This window comes from Trematomus bernacchii, unplaced genomic scaffold (genome assembly GCF_902827165.1).
Source record: "Trematomus bernacchii unplaced genomic scaffold, fTreBer1.1, whole genome shotgun sequence".
Lineage (NCBI taxonomy): Eukaryota > Metazoa > Chordata > Actinopteri > Perciformes > Nototheniidae > Trematomus > Trematomus bernacchii.
The window spans coordinates 4,989,230-5,009,344 of record NW_022987608.1 but is presented as its reverse complement, the minus strand read 5'-3'; the positions used below and the strand labels follow the sequence as shown (position 1 = coordinate 5,009,344).

General features: G+C 39.3%; 2 protein-coding genes across 3 annotated transcripts in view; both read left to right on the top strand.

Moving 5' to 3' along the window:
* Positions 1 to 362: 362 nt before the first annotated feature.
* tmem209 (transmembrane protein 209) lies at positions 363 to 8,191 on the top strand. The gene is made up of 15 exons (XM_034131619.1): positions 363 to 416; positions 949 to 1,105; positions 1,241 to 1,299; positions 1,476 to 1,607; positions 1,703 to 1,932; positions 2,036 to 2,240; positions 2,580 to 2,755; positions 2,878 to 2,949; positions 3,301 to 3,397; positions 4,940 to 5,065; positions 5,255 to 5,352; positions 6,074 to 6,188; positions 6,389 to 6,486; positions 7,483 to 7,556; positions 7,694 to 8,191. The coding sequence occupies exons 2-15, from the start codon at positions 966 to 968 to the stop codon at positions 7,746 to 7,748; spliced, it is 1,677 nt and encodes a 558-aa protein (XP_033987510.1). The 5' UTR covers positions 363 to 416; positions 949 to 965; the 3' UTR covers positions 7,749 to 8,191.
* A 1,055-nt stretch (positions 8,192 to 9,246) lies between these two features.
* ahcyl2b (adenosylhomocysteinase like 2b) overlaps positions 9,247 to 20,115 on the top strand; it is a 39,403-nt gene continuing 28,534 nt past the window's right edge. The window contains exon 1 of one of the 2 annotated variants that reach the window (XM_034131373.1): positions 9,247 to 9,642. In XM_034131373.1, coding sequence (XP_033987264.1) covers positions 9,310 to 9,642 — 333 coding nt within the window. In that variant the 5' untranslated portion in view covers positions 9,247 to 9,309. The remainder of the gene's footprint in view (positions 9,643 to 20,115) is intronic. The other variant, XM_034131372.1, reaches the window with a different exon arrangement.

Here is a 20,115-nt window from a genome sequence, read left to right as displayed (position 1 = left end):
GCCCTCATTTGGCAGTATGTATGAGTAACTTACTTTGATATGTTTTCTGACTAAAAGCAGACTATAATTATCATAAATTAATACATATGATTGCTTTGCTAGGTGTGCTACTTATCTTAAGCTTAAACACATTTTAGCATCTTTAAACACTATAAAAAAAAAGTATTATAACAATGTATCTAACAATCTTCAGTACTATCTGTAACTGTCAGGGAACTAAATAGCCCTTTTCCTTTTGTTTTTGACTACTTCTAAATATTATACTGCAGTTCCTGGAGACTTATGTAATAGTAAAACACATTTAAACTTAAATTAAAGTTATTTAAAAGAATAAAGTTCGGACCGGAAGTACGTAGTGTAGCTTCCGGTTAAAATACAAAACATGCAGCGGTGCAGCTATCATTCACTTTAACGTGGTATGAATTATCTATATTTCATGCATTATCTATTCGTATTTTGGTTGTTTCATTGTATCGGTAAAGCACAAATGTGTTTTCGGTGTTTTAAATGTACACTAAAATCTAAACATTCCCCTACGTATTCGCATTGTTTATATTTAAGCTAGCTAACTTTAGCTAACCGTTTAGGTAGCATGTCTGCTAACTGTCCTGCACTACCAGCATTTGTGTCATGTTGCCACCGTTTGGTGCCACTATGTTTTATTTGCAAAAGGATAGGGATTTATTTGTAACACAAGCTACACGTTATTAGTTATTTCTAACTTGTAAGATCTCTCCTTGAATGTAGCTAGGACAAAACAATACTGTCACTGGCACTGGATGTGTATTTGGTTAATTGTGTAATTTATATTAATATCTTTAATATTTTATGCATGCTTCTTAATTAATATTAAGCTGTCTTTGGCTCTTTGCTGTAACAATGTACACTTCCCTTCTGTGGGACGAGTAAAGGTATTCTGACAGTGTCTTTTTGTGCTTCTTGCCTCAGCCTGAACAGATCAGATCATGTTGACTCCAGTGAAGGACGGGATGCCCAGCATGATAGACAGGGCGCTGAGGATGAGGAGGGAGGAGCAGGCTCGACAGGTGGTCCTGGCCTGGGCCGTGCTGAACGTGTCTCTAGCTGGCATGATTTACACTGAAATGTAAGTTGTTCAGCAATGTTATCTACGGCAAACATGAGCAACTGTTTGCAATGAAGCACTGATTTACTAACTACCATCTTCCATCTGTCCAGGGCAAAGTATAATGATATGTTTATCTTTTTTACTATATTTTAGGTCAGGACAGTTGCTGAGCCGATACTACAACATCACCTACTGGCCTATCTGGTACATCGGTGAGGTCCCACTGCTCACTCATTTATTAATGGATGTCTGATGGACAAAAAGCCTTCATCTAAATGATATTAAAAAAGAAAATCTGAAATTGACTCTAACAGACAGACAGACATGTTTATAATATGTTCTGGAAGATCCTGTCAAAAATGTGTTAATCTTCTTTCCTTGTTTGCAGAACTGGCGCTCGCCTCTCTGTTTAGCCTTAATGCTCTTTTTGACTTCTGGAAATATTTCAAATACACCATGGCTCCCTCCTCCATTGCTGTATCCCCTGAGCAGCATAAACTCCTGGGTCTGAGAAACACAAGTGAGGCTCTGTTTTTTTACCTGCAACATTTCTTATTAGATGTAAGTAAAGAAATTAAGTTCTAAGTATGCTGCTTGTTGTCTCTCCCCTCCTAGGTATTCTTGCCTCTCCGCCCCAAAAGCCTGAAAAAAAGGAGACCCCAGCCCCGGCCCAGTCGTCTCCGCTGCAGGGCCAAAGTGTTCTGAGTTTCAGCCCCTCAAGACCGGCCACTACCAGCCCCAAGTTCTCCCCGAGCTGTGTACCCGGGTACAGCCCTCCGCTCGGCAGCCCATCCACCCCAAACAGTGCAGGGGGGGCCTTTTCCTCCTCAGTTGCCTTTGGAAAGGTACGTCCCTTACATCACTGTTATCTATCCTAGCAATTTATTGAATAACTCCTTCTGTGTTTCTCCTCTTCACATTGAGCACATTATGTCCTTCCTTTCTCAGGTGTTGAACTACAGTCCCTCCCCTGGCTCCTCTCCCTACGCCAGCAGCATCGGACCAGCAGAAGGCTCCAGTTTGAGAGCCCGATACCGCACGTCCCCCTCAGTGTTTAACTCCCCTGGAAGCAAGGAGGACTACATGGAGGATTTGAAAAGCCTGGAGAGGTTCCTCCGAACAGAGGGGGAGAGGAGTCACCGCAGCCAGCTAGGTACAGTTGTAAAAAAAAATGTTTACATTGTATTACCGTCTTTAACAGTGGTGAATGGGTAAGAAAAAAATATGAATGCTACATTGTACAATTTAAAATGGATTGGCTGCTGATGAGGAAGTATTTTATTTAAAAAAACAACACACCTCTTTCAGATAGTTCTGTCATTTGAAAAAGAAAAAAAACCTTAATGTGACCTAAGGTTGTACGAATGTCACTGCTAGTATAAACAGCAGATCTAGACAAAGAGTTTTTGTAAAGAATTATCTCAATCTCCCTTATTGTGGAGATACGTGGCAATATTTATAACCACAGAATGAACATTGATGCTCTCAATAGGGAGTCCAGAGGCTGTGTCTCCGAGCCACAGCCCAACATTTTGGAACTACAACCGCTCCGTGGGAGACTATGCCCAGAGCCTGAGGAAGTTCCTGTACCAGCCGGCCTGCCGCTCTCTGGCTCCGTCTGCCAGCAAGGACGAGACGGACCTGGGCTCCAAACAGGCTGCAGAGGAGGTCTGTGAATAAGCAGTGTTGGTGTACCGTTGTAAAGAAAATGTATATGGATGAGTTAGTCTGTCTGTGTCTTAGTTGAATGCATGATTGACATTATATATTTTCCCCCTCCTGTTATTCAGGTGTGGGCCAGAATCACAACCAGTCGTCCTGTAGTGGACCGCATTGATAGCTGGACCGCCAAGCTTCGAAATGTGAGTGTTCATACATATTCACCTAACACAAAAAAAACATTATTAATGAAAAAAGTTTAACATTTATTCCACATAAAAAAAAATCTGTGACAAACCTTCTACCTTACATTGATTAAGTAGGAAACTACGTTAGAAATACTAGATATATCTGAAAGGTGTCATATATGTTATTATACAATTTGTAATTTAATCTCTTTATAAAAAACGTATTTTTCCACAAGTATGATAATGTACTTTCTATTTTCTTTTGTACCTAACATTGCAACTTCACTGTAAATTGTGCATCATTCCTTTTCAATTACACAAAGCTTTACAAAAAAAGGAACTGAACCTTAATATGTGTCTCTGCAGTGGATCAGTGACACCATCTTGGTCCCCCTGGTGAAGGAAATCGACTCCGTCAACAGCCAGCTCAGGAGGATGGGCTGCCCTGAGCTGCAGATAGGAGGTAAACCATAGCCATTATATAATATTTATATATGTCAAGGTTCAAATGCTTTATTGTCAGATGCACAAAAGTTGTAGCATATATTTGGCAATGAAAGTCCAACAAAGCAATATACGAAAAACGTAAAAATAAACTGCATTTCAATATTTGATTTCAACACACAAAGTTTGATTGTAGGAAAATGTTTTTTGAAGCAACAGAGCTTATTTTTTCATATTTATTTGTATATACCAGCGGGGATAAGTGAAATGTGCAGCAAGAGAGAAGTTTGTTAAAGAAAGTGTTTATACTAGGGATGTGCATCTCCATCACTGAGGCCAATGCGATGCGCATCTCGATACGTTGCCTACGATACATTAACGATACATTTGAAACACCAGGCGATGCGATACGATACGATTCACCCCTGTTGCGATACAGTTCGATACGATTTGATTCAACATTATGCGATTCGGGGCGATACGATGCGATTCAATACGATGCAAAATAATGATACTTCAATATGGTACGACAGAGGATTTTGTTTTATTCCTTATATGCAGCAAAACATAAATTAACAAAAAAGTGCTTTACATATTTGGTTCCCTCTACTAGTACTGGGCATCCCATTCTTTTTTACCTTAAAAAAAAAAACACTTGGACCTTTCACAAACAGGCCTTTTCACAAGTGTAGTAGTGTCTCCAGAGTACAGTACAATGTTATAACACCTCACAGTTAAACAATTTAAGGATGCATTGCCCATGATTAACAATGTGCAAATAACAACTACCATAGTGCAATGCACATACAACTGCCAGACTGATGTGCTTAACACTCATTCATAGGCTAACTCACCAGTGAGCAGAAAGCAGTGGTTTCTATAGGAACAATAAAGAATACAAATAACTGCTTACAATTGTAAGGAAGACATTTAAACTATTATTGGCAGTCACAGTCTGCTGTATACTAAACACCACTCTCACTGACAGAACACCTCACTGAGTGATTTAACTCATATGTCTTACTTTCAGGTTTTTCTTTTCAGCCGCAGACCCCACGTCGTACTAGCCTACTTGTGTACTTTAAAGCCGCACGGCATCGTTTACAATTTGCGAGCGATTTTTCAAGTTGTCCGTCTTTCTTGAAAAATCCGAAGTGTTGCCAAACGTTTGATTTGTAGGTATTTTTCGGTGCGCTGTGTTTCTCTTTCTCCTCGATTTCCATGTGTGTTGATAACTGAGACTCTCGGCCTCCGTAGTGGCGAAGCAAAGATCAAAGATCGTCTCTGCTGAGTGCTGACAGGATGAGAGGATATTATATGAATGAATCGTTTTTTTACCGATGCAAAGACGCTACAATCGATGCATCGCGAGTTCAACCCAAACTGTAGCCGATGTGCACTCTTTCAACCGGTGCACTTGCATCTTGAACGTTTATGCCGGTGCGAATCAGTGAATCTTAACATCCCTAGTTTATACACCATACCATTTAATACAGAAAATGTCCTGAAATGTAGAATTTTTTTTTTTAATGCGACTACTTTTCTCTGTCTCCTCCACCAGAGGCCAGCATTAGCAGTTTAAAGCAGGCAGCGGTGATGAAAGCCTCCTCCATCCCCACCATGAACTCTATTGTTCAGTATCTGGACATCACTCCCAACCAGGAATACCTCGTGGACCGTGTGAAGGGTACGCTCAACAACACTTTACATAATGTGTGTGTGTGTCTGACGTTTATGCAATGATGTGTGTGCAAGTACATGTGTTTAAGTGAGGAGAGGGGAAAAAACTCAATGAATAGGATTTGATGGTGGTATGATGAGTGAAAGTGGAACACATTTGTTATTCCTTATATGTTTTTTTGATCTGTCCTGTCAGAGCTGGCCCACAGCGGCTGCATGAGCTCCTTTCGCTGGAATGGTGGCGGAGATCTGAAGAACAGGAAGTGGGACACGGACCTCCCCACGGACTGCACTGTGAGTCAACACACACACAGCTAGTTTATAGATCAGATATTCCGTGATTTATCTATTCATTTGGTCCTTAAAGTATCAGTAAAGTGGGAAATATGTAAAAATGGAGTGCATCTAGCGACTTGGATTATCACAGTTTCAGTAGAAATGGCAAGTTATCTGTTAAGCAACTAACCCATTGGCATGTTCTTACTAAATCATCAACTTTTCAGACCCCCTTAGCGAGTTCATTTCTAAAAATAAAAGAAATAGATTTAAAAAAATATATATAATGAATATTTGACTCTCTAAAATAAGTGTACAGACACCGTTAAAATGTTCTCAAATTTTTCTCTGTTTTTCATATTTAAGAAAATTCCCCAAAATGTGTGTAGGCTGTCAATTACAATTATTAGAAAAAAAGATAATAGAAATCGACAGGCAAGACTTTTGAAATTTGGAAAAAAAGATAGGTGCATCTCAAATTTGTTTTATTTTTATTTTTATTTTAAAGACCAGAGAGCCGCCTCCTCAGTCTGGGAGTAGATAGCATTGCAACTTAAAGTCATACAGTTTACAGAGTGCTTAATAATATGTAATTACAAGTTGACATGGCCTTCCTTTAGACTTCTAACTGCAGGATCTGTGCTGAGAACTCGATACAGTGACACAGTGGGGGGCTTTCCTCCTCAGTGTGGGGTTAATCTCCAAATACCTCTGCTTAATACTCCTTCTGTCTCTTTAGGTCCTCATGCATATGTGTTGCACATACTTGGACTCCAGACTGCCCCCCCACCCAAAGTACCCAGACGGGAAGACTTTTACCTCGCAGCACTTCAGCCACACCCCCGATAAACCTGGTGAACACACACACACACACACACACACACACACACACACACACATACACATACACATACACATACACATACACATACACATACACATACACATACACACACACACACACACTGGCCCAACAGGAAGGAAGAATATTGGCTTGTGATTTCTTTGGTTCACTTCGTTATGCTGTTTCATCTTTCTGTGTTATTTCTCTTAGATGTTACCAAGGAGAGCCTTTTCTGCATCCACCAAAGCAGCACCACCCCCCCTCACTACCAGCTCATCTACCAGGGACACGTCTACAGTCTACCCAAGGTGACAGCAAAGACAAACTGTGCTTTCTTTTTATTCAGGCTTTTATATAAACTGTTTGCGCTCCTATTTTCCCCTTACTGACTTCAAATCAAATCCCAAGGGATTTCAGTGCTTATTTATTTTTATATATCTCACTAAGGTGGAAGATCAAACCATCTTTACTCACTCCCTTAAGGATTGAACTTGCCAATGGATCAAAAAAGTAGAATAATAAATGCAAAGTACATACAAATAACGGGGAGACGGAAAGTAGCACACATTTCCACCAGTAAGAGAATATTTTCAGGGCATGCGATGATGGGAAAATGTGTTGTCATGATTTTCCAGGGCCATGATAATTGCGATTTACATTGTTAATCTTATTATCATCTAAATAGGCGTAACACTTTTAAAATGGCACAAAACATTATGGATTCACCACCTTACCCTTTTTTAAGAAAACGTTTTTTTCTATTGCATCACAAATAGAAAACATCTTTATCTTATTCTAAGTCTTTGGTTTTTAATTGGTATAAAACCCTATTCTGAACACATTAAAGATCAGATCAATCTGGTTTGTTAGTGTTCTGTAAGCTTTTGAATATTGTAGTTTTTAGAGGGTTTTCTGGTTGAGATCAAAGGTTATCATTTGATGATTTCTGGCCATGGATAAAACTAAATAATAGCTGTTTGTAAAAATGTGATATTTCTTGTCAATTTGATTGTTTGCTTGTAAGCCGGGGTCTAACCTCATCAAATCGTATTAATCTCTTAAATTAAAGTTGATAAAACACTCTTATGCATTTGTTCTTGTTATACAGTGATACAACATAGAGAGCTTTGTATAAGGTCATGTATAGAACCTGTTATTCACACCTATGTGACAAATACCCCTGAGAAAAAACCAGGAAACTCAAGGGTTTTCTAACAAACACTCATTCATGAACAAATCAAGAAGTGTTCCTTATTTCAACACCTAAGTGTGATTACATAAACCCATTTTGATTTCTATTTCAGGGCAGGAACAACCTGTTCCACACAATCCTCATGTTCCTCTACGTCATCAAGACTAAGGAGTCAGGGATGCTGGGGTGAGTACATCTAATGCTGCTGTCATTGATTCATTTTCAACAAAAATGCCAAACACCCAGGCACAGATTGCATTCTGATATTAAATGGTTTGACCCTGCTTGTCTGTAAAATAATTCCTTTTTCATATTTCTTGCAGGAGGGTAAATCTCGGCCTCTCTGGTGTGAACATCTTGTGGATATTCGAAAACTAATGCGTCATCATTTACAAGAAACAAGGAACTACAGGTGGATTTCCCCCCCTACAATGCTGTGTGGCTACACTGGTTGGAATACCGCCTCAATTAAAGGACTGCCCGTTCAGCAGCACATCGGAAAAGCAGCACTTCACCTGGACAGACGATAAATCCATATTTTTGGAAGTTTTCTCAATTTTAGTGTAAGATTCTGTATTGTCATTTTAAGGACACCTTTATGTTGCGCCAAAGTGTGCTTAGGAAACGCTGCAGAGGTTTTTTTATAACATGGTAAGGTTTTTGTATTTTGAGAATGTACCAGCATGGCAGCCTTGTAAATAATACACCTCTGATTTATCTGGTCAAACGTTGAGCGCTCAGACCCATTTAGCTTGAATGTAAATACAGTATGTGTGGAATTGACTTTTGTTACCTCAGCTGTAATAAATCTTTTGCAACTAGTATTATTTTTATTTCCCCAGAGTTGAATGATTGCTTTAGTAGAGACGCTCCTGACATGCTTGAAGTCACCTTGCATTTGGAAGTAATAAACACAATTTTTAAGTTTGTAATATTCTGTTTTCCGAAGCTTCCCATAGTATTGGGATGCAATGCAACACAAAGCTACTGGTAATTATTTTGATATTAAATGAACAAATAAAAAGCCTTTGAACTACCAACCCTTTTTTCTGAATATAACAGCTTTCTCAAAAGTGTTTAATGTGTTGATTTCCAAACCTTCACATGGTTGATTATTTTCTATAATGTCATTTGATTCAGATGAGACTTGAAAATAAAATTGTGATATTGAAAACAAAAAGTGTTCATTTTCCTCTACCTAATTATGTATTTTCTACTATCAAAATCAACCACTTGGTGGCAATGTAGTTCATTTCTTAAGATTTGACCTTACTCCTGGTTGCATTTTCTCATGACATACTGCATATCAACCGCACAAGCACTGTAATGTGATGCAGTAGCTCGTGCTGCAGTGACACACTTGATGCTGGAGAACATGCTGATTGACAATTTCAAGTAACATTAAAATAATGTTGGGGACACTTGCAGGGAAATTCCTTTAAAATGTAAACATTAAGGGCATCATGGTGTATTTAATCATATGGGAAATTGAGAGTTAAGCTCATAATTCAGACTGCTTGTTTGTATGAAACCATGTAGAATGTTTAATGTGTTTGTCCTGTGAGCAAAAAGCCCTATATTGCATAAATCGGTTTGTTTTTTAGTTTAATGTCGTCCTCCTTTATGACAAACGCCGTTTCCCATAATGCAATTCGCACAGTAGAAAAGTGGTCAATTATGAGTGCTTTATAGATAAATGAAAAATAATTTGTCAACGGTTTTATATTTGCTTCCCATGTTGACTCACGTTTTGTAAAATGTCAGATGTATGTTGCAGTTGTGCTGAAGGTGGCCTGTGGGTGGACCGGGGTGGACATGTTTGAAATTCTTAAAGAAACTACATGGACCACAATGCATTTGGGCCGTAGTCGCTCCACCGTTCACATCCGCTCGACTCGCTATTTGTGTTGGAAAAAAAGGACTTTGTGAAACTGCAGCGATGTCAGTCCAGGTTGTGGCAGCGAAAATGGCAGAGGTCGAACTGAAAGACGTCCCCACCGGCAAAGACTTACCGGCGGGTTCCCCCATGACACCGACCTCGGAGGGCAAATGCCTGGGCAGAAACGACCCACATGAGGCCGGTTCCTCCGCTGCTGCGTCCCCTACAGCGGAGCCCTCCAAAGCCGGGGAAGGCAGCCTGGGTTTGCTCAACACGAACCCGTCGAAGATGCCTCAGGCGTCGGCTTTGAAGCGGACGGACCCGCAGCTGAACGGCGGAGAGGCTTTTGTCAACCGGGACGGTACCGTGGCCGAGGCTCCGCGCATGAAAAAGGCGAGTGAGAGACAACGTTTTCTCTCTAATATCTCCTCGGTGTTATTGGACCAACCGCTTTGGAAAGCCTGCATTGTGTCACGATGCTAACAGGCTAGCCAGTCCCAGAGCTGGTTCAGTGGCGACAGTTAACAGTTAGAGGTGGAAGAAGTACTCAGATCTTAAGTAAAAGTAGAAGAATGTAGGAATACTCTGTTACAAGTAAACGTCCTGCATTCAAAATGTTACTAAAGTAAAAGTAGAAAAAGTATTGGCATCAAAATATGCGTAAGGTGTCAAAAGTTTGCAGATTGACCCATTTCAGAATAATAAATATGATATGTTTTGACTAAAATTATATGTGCATTAAAGTGTTTTATCAAAGCTGGTAATTTTAATCACTTGTATGCTGCAGGGTAGCTTTTGACTCCAGGTGCAACTAAAGTCTTATTTCATTGTTGATTTGGTTTGACATCATTAATAAAAACTGCAAAGTAGCCAAAGGTATTAAATAAATGTAGTGTAAAAGTACACGGTTTACCTCTGAATGGAAGTAGGGTACAACTTAAGTAAATGTACGTAGTTACTTTACACTACTGCAGTTAACGCTTTTAATAATGGTCTTGGATTGTAATTGCAGTGTGGAGGGTGTAATAAGAGCTAAACACTGTTTGTATCCATATCATATAGGCTGACATAGCTAAATATTTAGGGGAATAAACTCAATGACACTACAAAAGTATCCAACTGCTGTCACAAGTTTTGTGGAGAGGGGGTTTTGCTATTCCCTTTTCCTAAACTAGGTTACTTGTATTGCTTTGTGAATAACGATTATCATGCACAACAAGAACACACAAAATACAGGATATGATGCTAGATAAAAAAGCTGTGTCAGTCACTTGAAAGATTGCTTTGGTGAAGTTGTTTTAAAATCCCATTTTTGTACTTTAACATTTTTGTATAGTAACTTTCACTCTTTTGGCAGGTTTTGCATCTGAGAGATAGCATTATCATCTTTGTAGGGCTGTTTTTATGTAAGAGCTTACATTATTGATCACATCTCTGAGTTGCTACATGATTTTGATGCAGTGAAGACTTTAACTTTTTGCATGATCTTGGTAGTTCAAATGATCCTTGCTTGACCTCAGTTTAGTATATTTGAGATATTTACAGTTCAATGCCTAAAATACACGCCATTGTAAACATGGTTTGATTGATGCATTGCCACCCAAGGTGTGTGAAGTGACTCAGACATAACAGTAGTAACTTATCCCTGACCCCAGAGCAGTGCTGTCACTTTTCTCAAGCCGGGTTTAGCCTTTCGGGCACATTTACCTCAGCTAAGGGAGTTCCTGTCCTTGTAGATAATTCAGAGGTCGGACTGACTTAGCATGACTTTCCTTTGTGAGCAAGGATCCAAAATGTCTTTCTGTGGTTGTGACCTAAATGCATCTTATCTCTTTGTGTCTCACAAAGTGTTGATTGGGGCAGAGTGAATATGAAGGACAAGGTTCAAGGAGAGAACACTATTGATAAGAACTCCTTTGAGGAAGTTTCCAGCTCTAGTCCTTTGATCACAGTTATTATTAAAAGTTGACAGTAATTTATAGACTCCCATACACCTTATCAGTGAATGTCAGAATCAGGAATTCACTTTAGATATCAGATCTTAACAAGCCTAATGCTTTAGTTGTTGATTTTGAAATATGCTTCGCTCATTGTACCGGTGCGTTTCTGCATCTACTGTGAAGCCATTGCAAAATACATCAGTGTGTTTTTAGTGTGAACTCTTGAGATGAATTTTGAGACATATTCAGAAGCTTATAAACTTGTATCTCTAGAAATATACACTCTCCTCTCCAAGTAGTCTATCATTAACAAAACGTTCTTATACATATTACTTAAATTTACATAATATTTGTGTTAAATCTATACTTTTTATGCCCCTCGAAGGCATGTTAAGTATTATATGTTGGAATAACATACATGTGTGCTTATGCTTAGAAGAAGCTACAGGCCCTAAACCAGGGGTGTCAAACTCAAGGCCCGGGGGCCAAAGCCAGCCCGCGACTTCATTTTATGTGGCCCCATAAGAGCTTGCAAAGAATATAATATGTTTATTATACGGTTACATGCTACTTTACAGAAGCACGTTGCCCATAAACTACATGTCCCACAATGCATCTCAAATTTGAATTTGTTCACAGAATTTGAATTTTTTTTCTTCAAAATATGCATTTTTTTCTTCAAAATATGCATTTTTTCTTAGAATTTGCCTTTTTCTCAGAATTAAAATGTTTTCTCTCAAAATGTTACTTTTTTTTCTTCAAAATTTCACTTTTTTTTCAAAATTTCACTTTTTTTTTGTTTTTCCAGAATGTGGCTTTTCTTTTTAAATCATTTTGTGACATTCTTACTGAAGAGACTTGCAATTATTTGCCCTAGACTTCTGCTTTCAGACGTAGACCGATAATAACCCAATGCAGAGGCAATAATGTAATGTAATACATTATTTTATATATTAAATATTTATATATGTATTTTTTATATAGTCTTAAAGTTACAACCGGCCCTTTGAGTGCAACCATAATGCTAATGTGGCCCGTGATGAAATTGAGTTTGACACCCCTGCCCTAAACGTATGGATTTGTTTTATTTAAGCTCCAGTCTCTCTTTTAACGGAAGAGTAATCCATTTTATGATGAAATTAATAATACAAGTATAGGGATATTCTCTGTCTGGTTAATCCATTTGAATTATAAGGGATCATGTTAATGTGAAGAGAAACTGTACAATAAGGAACATTTCACCCTAAAAGAAGCCATTTCTGAATGTTTGGGGTCAAAGGTTGTTGTTTTTATTGATCTAATGCAGAGACCTCTAAGCCATAGTAACAGATAATAGACTCTTGAATACATTGGGGCTGATATCCGTCCATTATAATAATTTAAATACTCTGTAGTTGCTGTATTTGTGTTAATCAACTACTTCAGTGTATATCCACTGGGACGCAGCGTTGCTTCCAGCCTATTTATAGTCCACAACGCATATATGGCACACTGCATTATAGATATACGACCAGGGTTGCACATCTGCTGGTTCCTGCTTGCCCAGTGCAGTAAAGGGTAAGTGAATCAGGACGGAGGCTGCCAGTAGTGTTTACTGACTGACTGTATGACTGGCTATCTTTTAATCCATGCCTTTATCATGTCGCCACATGAGAGGATTAACAGGCCAAACCCTCTGTTGTAGGTGGTCCCACATGTTGGCTTTTCATTCAAGGCTTGGCACAAATATGTCCAGAAGTCTCACATTTAACACACAAGGGTCACTGAGAGGCTTCACGACAGTGGGCTTTGTTGGTAGAAGACGGTTTACCTGTTGAGCACGCTGACTGCCATGGTGATTAGCATGATATTTATGACGACAGGGAGCAGGGTGTTAGTAAGGTCATCCCTCGCTGATGTAATGTTATGTCACCCACTAATCTGGTGTTCCTGGTAGTGCTCACAGGTTTACAGAGGCTGCTCCACTTGGGTAGAAGAGGTTATGTGTCCAAAAAAAGACATTTGGGGTTTAATGCAGTGCTCCACTTTTCTCAGACTGATTCTGTATTTGTAACACGTCCACCCTACTCTGCATTAGTGTCCCATTCTACAGTTTGCCTGAATGTAATCATTGCGTAGGTGTGTAGTGTGATTCTGTGTAGTTTATTTATGGCATCTCGTTGGATTTGACGTCATCTGAACAGGACATCGCACGCTCACTGCTTGATAGCGCGCGAAGGTCCGTTTACGCCGGTTGTTAAACAACATCGTTATGGGGAAATGCAAGTTTGTGTCCAAATGGTTGGAAGATAAGGAGGAAGGACAATCAATACTGTATATAGTCAATGTGAGGTAAAGTGTGTCGCCAATGTAACCGGTTAGAACTCGAAGTGGCGATGAGGTCTTAAAAGGTATTACATTTGACTTCAGGATTCCTGCATATACCCTGCATTAGAATCCTTTTTGGTAACCAATTATGTCTTACATTTGGTGTTGCACAAATATAACCCTTTAACATTTCAAGGGATGTCATTTGGTTTAAATGTCTTTTTTCTGACACTATAGTGATTTCACTGTGGTGGGAATAGGTGGACAAGCAAACAAGTTGGAGCTAAAGGTTCATGGTTAGTTAAGCAATTAATTAAGCTAACATAAGGCCACAGGGTGATGTTAGTCCATTAGCCAGTTTACTCATGAGGTCCCTTCATATGACTATAGAAAGTTATCCAGTAACTGATACAAAGTCACTGCTGCGTTGTCTTGTGGAAGAATCCCTATTAGACCTAGCATGAGCATTGGCTATTCTTACCTGTAAATAAGTATGGAGACGAAAACCAAAAACATCACTAGACACTAGAAACTATAGCTCTGTATCATATTTGTTTCATTTTTGGAAAATAGAACCTCCTTTCTGTTGCATATCTTGTTTGATAATTGTGTTGAACGATCTGAGAGAACAACATTTCCCATAATACCTTTGAGTGTGTTACTTATACATTTCTATCAAAATTCAACAAAGCATAGGTGGATATTCCTGTAAGAGCACGGTCCTGTAAGAGCACGGTCATACACATTGTGTTGATTACCAGAATTGTCATTGAGCATCTTCATCTTCCTGTGATGTCATCGGCTATAAAGGATACGAGTCACTTTCTTTCCACTACTATGCCTTTTTTATTTGTGAGTCAGCAGCACCAACAGGAGCTGGTCTGTATGTTTCTCTGAGAGCATGCACAGTGGAAATCACATGCAAACTCCCAAGGGAATCCTGTCTTCTTTTATTAGAGTCAAAATGTGCTCAGAGTTTAAACCTACCGTTGTCTTTTGACACTGGTTTTGAGTAGATCTACTATGGATGTTAATCGCCTGAATGTAATCGGCACCCTCTTATACAAACTTGTCTAACTTTGGTCTTTAGGCTATACTAGTAATCAACGGAAATATTGACTACACAACATTACATTGCTGCTGTTAAGACATAATTATGTAATGTGACAATATGGCATTCATCTTAAAAAGATCCTTTTCTATATCCACATAAACACGTTTGAGATGTTTATTAGATGCACTGGTGCAAAAAGGCCCTCTTAATGTGACAGAAAGGCCAACACATATAATATACGTACGTGGCTTTAAAACTCACATCTGCAGTCACAGTGAGTAAACAAGCACTTGCCAGCTGCGCCGTCTTTGGCAGCGACATAAAAAGCACCAAATGTGATTTCATTTGGAGTATACTGCCAGCCTTAGACACTTTACCACATTAGACAGATAGAGTGTCCTTTTAAGGCGTCCAAACACACTAACAGAGGCATCCTTTTGCTTTGTGTCGACAAGGGGAATGTGGAGCCCTGGTGTGAAGTCTGAGAAATGCCCTGAGAGAAAGAGATGGAGACGTTGGACTCGGATCCCTCAGTCTTTCACCCTTGTAGGCATTGATATTTTTTAAAACCGCAAGGCCTTTCAGAGAAACCTTACTAGTGATTTAGAAACTGAGTGACAGGAGTTTGCCTGAAAGCTTCTGCTCTCTCTGTCCAGCCCTGTAATATATTAAACACTGCAGTGCTGGTTATTGTGCTGACAGCAGCTTTCATTGGTTCTCCGAGGGCAGGAAGTAAGTTTGACCATTGTCAGAGGGCACTATCTGAAGAAGAGAAAACACTTGGGTTAGGGCTGCATTGAGAAAAGTAGGTGGGGGGTGGATAGCGTTTTTCTGTTTGCTTCAACACATACCTTGGATGTTAATGATTCATATATGAAGAGTTAGTCACTACAAGTTGGTAGAAATTCACGTGAAATATCCGTTCCAGGGTTTATTTAGTTGACACCTTCCCAGTGCCCTGTCATGAACGATTGTGACATAAGTGATGATGAATAAGAGAAGTTACTGAAAAAGTATCACCCCTTTTTACATCCATTGAATGCTGCAGGTAATGGATTATGTAAGGCTTTATGGGTAGGGAGATCTATTTACTATTAACTAATACCTATATGTATATAGTTCCATTTTTACTTGATTTTTAATTATGCTTCACTCTGTATATAGGTGGTTGCTCACAAGGTGTATAGTAGGTGATTAATTTTCCAAGATTCAAACATAACTATACTGACTTATTGTGTGTTCTCATAACTATGTGCTGTAAGCCACGGCCACTTTTTTAATGTAGAAACTAGGGCTGCTCAATTAATCGTATTTTAATCGCAATTACAATTTTGGCTTGCAACGATTATGAAAACAACATAATCGAAATAAAACGATTTTTTTTTTATTGGTTTTTCAGTTGAATTATACTTAAAGTTCAGGGTATCCAACTGTTAAAAACATACTGTTCACATTTTTTTTTTTTTCAATAAATGGATGTTTTCAAAGTAAATGGATAATCGTTTTTAATAATCGGGATATCAATTATTGACCCAAATAATCGAGATTATGATTTTTGCCATAATCGAGCAGCCCTAGTAGAAACCCCATAATGATCTTATATTAGTCGTAAAAAAGTCACATAACACCCTTCTATTAGTCATATAAGAGTATTTTTTACATACTTTAATACGTTCGTTATTATACCTAATCATTGTGTATTCGATCAGGGTTGCTGTCAATAATTGTATGGGCTCTATGGCACCTTAAATCCTGCAAAAGAGTTCAAGTATCTTGCTAGATAATCAGTGTTGGTGGGGGGGCTAGGCAGTGTTTACTTTGAAATTCTGTAAACTTGAAGAAATTGATAGCTAAATGTCTTTGACCTACTGTGAAACTCTTCTAGACAGCAGAATACGAAATTAGACTTAAAATAAATAGTTATAATTTCGCATGTCTTCGCTGCCTCTGGCAATCATGGAAGAGGAAAGGGATATTTTGCATGCTTTGCCCTCAGTGAACTAAGCAGTAGTTTTTAATGAAACCCTGATTTACCTGATCCTTTCCTGGCGCTTTCACTCTCCTTTCCCTCAAATGACCATGTCACAACACTTTCATTTTTCCTTTTCCTCCCTTCTTACACTAGTCAACAGTTACAATATCATGTAGCCTTCATGTTGACTTTAAAAGAAACTGAAAATCATTACTTCTTCCTCTGTCTTTAGTTTCACACTACACCCGCCGCAGGCCGCCACGTCCTCTGTCGTTTTGATTGTTTTGTTATTTAGTTCCTGTCAAGCTTTCTCACAGTCTCATTTTGTTCAAGTGCCGAGCATTCTGTAAATCTCAGCAGCCCACACAGCGAAGGCCTGAGTGAGATCTCACCCCGCTAACCATCTTCATCCGTGCCACGGGGGCCGACTCGGGGGAAGGATTGTTTGGAACTTTACACCAGTTTGAGTTTCTCTCACCCCCGGGCTGCCAGAAAGTGATCTCTCTCTCTCTTCATCACTATCCAGACGGGATGTTCTAGCAGCTTCATTGCTGTCGGGCTGCATGATAGGATTAAAGATCACAATTTCCTCTTGATCTCAAAAGTCTTAGGAACATAATCTTTCCAAATGGCAAATATTTATTTGAAAATCATATTTGTACGCCACCAAAAAACGTTGAGCCACAGTCATTAACACGAGAGAAGATCTTGAGCAATAAAAACATGCAAATACTTATGGTTAAAAGAAAGTTGTGTCTTATATAATTTGGCTAATTTTGCCTCACATAGATTTATTATAATAATAAAATAATTGAGTTGATTTACCAAAATAAAATGACAGTCTCTTTCAATGTAAGTCAACGGGAAATAAGTCCTTTTTTGGCCCAAATGACGTCACATGACTGATATGGAAGTATTGTACCAGCTTTTGGGCACTACGAAAACTTGCTTCAACACCCGACTTCCTGAAGGATTGATGCTACATACCAATAGCCATATCTGTGTGTTTTAATGCAGATGTACTGTACATGCATGAACACAGATGTTGGAGTGCCTTAGTTGAGGAAGTCAAGCCAATATCTAGCAAAACTATTACATTAGCTTTAATTACCTCTATGTCCGAATGTAGGTTTGGCCAGTAGATCTTGTAATGATCACATCCAACCTTTTTGTGACATTTTAAAACGTATGAATCCGCGGTTTTGGAAAAAGTACCTCGTATATATGAATTCTGTCAGTTTCTGCCATTACCTATATATTTTTCCAATTTTACACCGGTGTATGATGTCGGATGAATTACTTGCCTTTCCAATGGCAGTCACTTCTGAGCCCCCATTGACTGACTACATGCTAAATTCAATTTCACACTTCGTATATTGCAGTCCTTACAATATCCTAAAGCAGAGAATAGAGTAGCTTTGCTCTGGTTTCTGGCATGTGGCTCTTGGGTTTCAGTATTCTGTCTCTCAGCTCTGTTTTTATGCTGCTTTTGGCGATGTCAGTGTTTCCTTGTTCCTTCGTGTACTGTACCACCCACACATGTGCGTCTGTGACTCCCCGGCTGACACTCATTTCCTGCCCCGTCATCCCAGCTTGTTATCACTGAGCGTGTTCATCTCATTGAGTTACATATTTCTATCAAAAAACATTATTTTTCTCAGGCACTTGGAACAGGGAGGTAACCGGAAAAGAAGAGCACTCACTTTTACTAAAACCTGTGCCCACAAGAAGCCATTGTAGTGTGAAATGTAAAACTCCCTTGGTTTAGTTACTGTTAGATGGGTCAGTGTGTGTGTTTGTGCACAAGCCCACAGTGTTGAGTGTACATGAGGATCAGTAGACAGTAGTGGACATTAACACTGAACTGGCTTTGCAGTATGATGAGGAATGCGGCTCCATATTCAAGCACTGCATGCAAACAAAGGGCTAGCATTGTGTACAAAAAGTGCTGCCTCACAAAAGGGCCCTCACAAAGCCTGAAATGAACCCCCAACACACCCATCAGTCTGCGCTGCTTCCTATTAGTCGGACCAAACCACCAACCCCTGGCAGACAGAGGAGGAAGCGGTTAGCCCTGGGAAATGGATACATTCATATCATCGTATAGGTTTACATAAGGCAAGCATGGAGCATTATTATCATTCATTTGGAGATGTATTTCTGGCCACATACGGAAAATATTGGGCTCTTTTTGCAGTAGGATGCTCCACTAAGTTCTCCCTTTGTTTGGTGCCAGCCAAGCAGCATTAGTATACAGTGGATTTAGCATCGATTTCTTTGTTGAAAACCTGCGAATGTTTAGCGTTTGAAGGAAACCAAACCAAGACTATAAAGATGAGAGCAGTAAAACCAAAACAGAAAGCTGAAGGAGGCTAAAACGTCCTGTGAAGCAGAGTGAAGAGTTAGGTGATATTTATCTGTGAGCTCATCAATAAAAGTAGTTATTTCAGCTGTTGTTGATCGGAGCAGCTTTAAACAATGCGTGTCCTCACATTTGCACATTTCAGTTTTTTGCCAGCATCGACTTATCTGGAGCTAAGAGGATAAGAGCATTGAAAATCCAGCCTAATAACCGATGAAGAATTGCTTCACAGTCCTTATTAAACATTGATCGTTGACCCCCTTAATAGGTTTATTTGAAAAAAAGACCATCATCACCTGGGTCTGTGTGGCTTTAATGAAATGATACCTTCCCCAAAGGGAGACTTGGCTATGATTGGCGATTTAAGAGTCGGGAAGAAACAGACAACTTTTATTTTTGAGTCAATTTTTTAGCTGTTAAATCTTTAGTTTTGCTTTAAAGCTTATGGGAGGTTTCCCTTAGCTTAATGTCTGACAGTAACAATCCATTTATTTAATTCTGTGAAAGGATTTTACTCTTAAGTGAATGGTTTTTTAAAAAAAAGTGACGAATATAACAAAAAGCATGCAGGGGTAAATATAGGAGTGGATGGATTTTATACAGCTTTTGTTTAATTCACGTAAAAGCCTCTGCATTGTTAATCCAGCATCTGCTGCATGCTGTCATTGTTTTTTCTCTCTGATTTGAGCACCCCATAGGGTCGGAAACAATATATTTCTAAACGATCTGATCGATATTGCTGATCACTTTGCTGTCAGCGTCATTCGCTGCGATCACTAAGCCTTGGGGCTCCTAACCGGTGCCCTAGTTTGGTTCACTCAGGCAACAAGACCCTGTCACACTACAGAAATGTCTATATGAGAAGGGGAGATACCATTTTAAAAGTAGTAATTGAATTTAAGGGGAAAACCACATACCTGTAGCTGACCTAGTTACAAAAATATCTTTCTTGGGCATATTGCAAAAAAAAAATGTGATGCCAGCAACCCAGTGAAAGCTTGTCCTTGAATGACATGTGAAGCCTGCAGTCTTGGCACTCTGCAGCTGATAAGAAGGGAAAAGCATGTGAACGAGCAGCACAAAGTTAGAGAGAGCCTGGAGTGAGTGGGCTTCTCTCACCCCTCTCTGTTGAGAAGTAGGTAGGGTTTAAGTTGTCACTAAGCCCCATCATCCATTGCCTGTCCTCCTTTTAGTATCAGTGTCCCTGACTTTAACAGTGAATATCAGACCA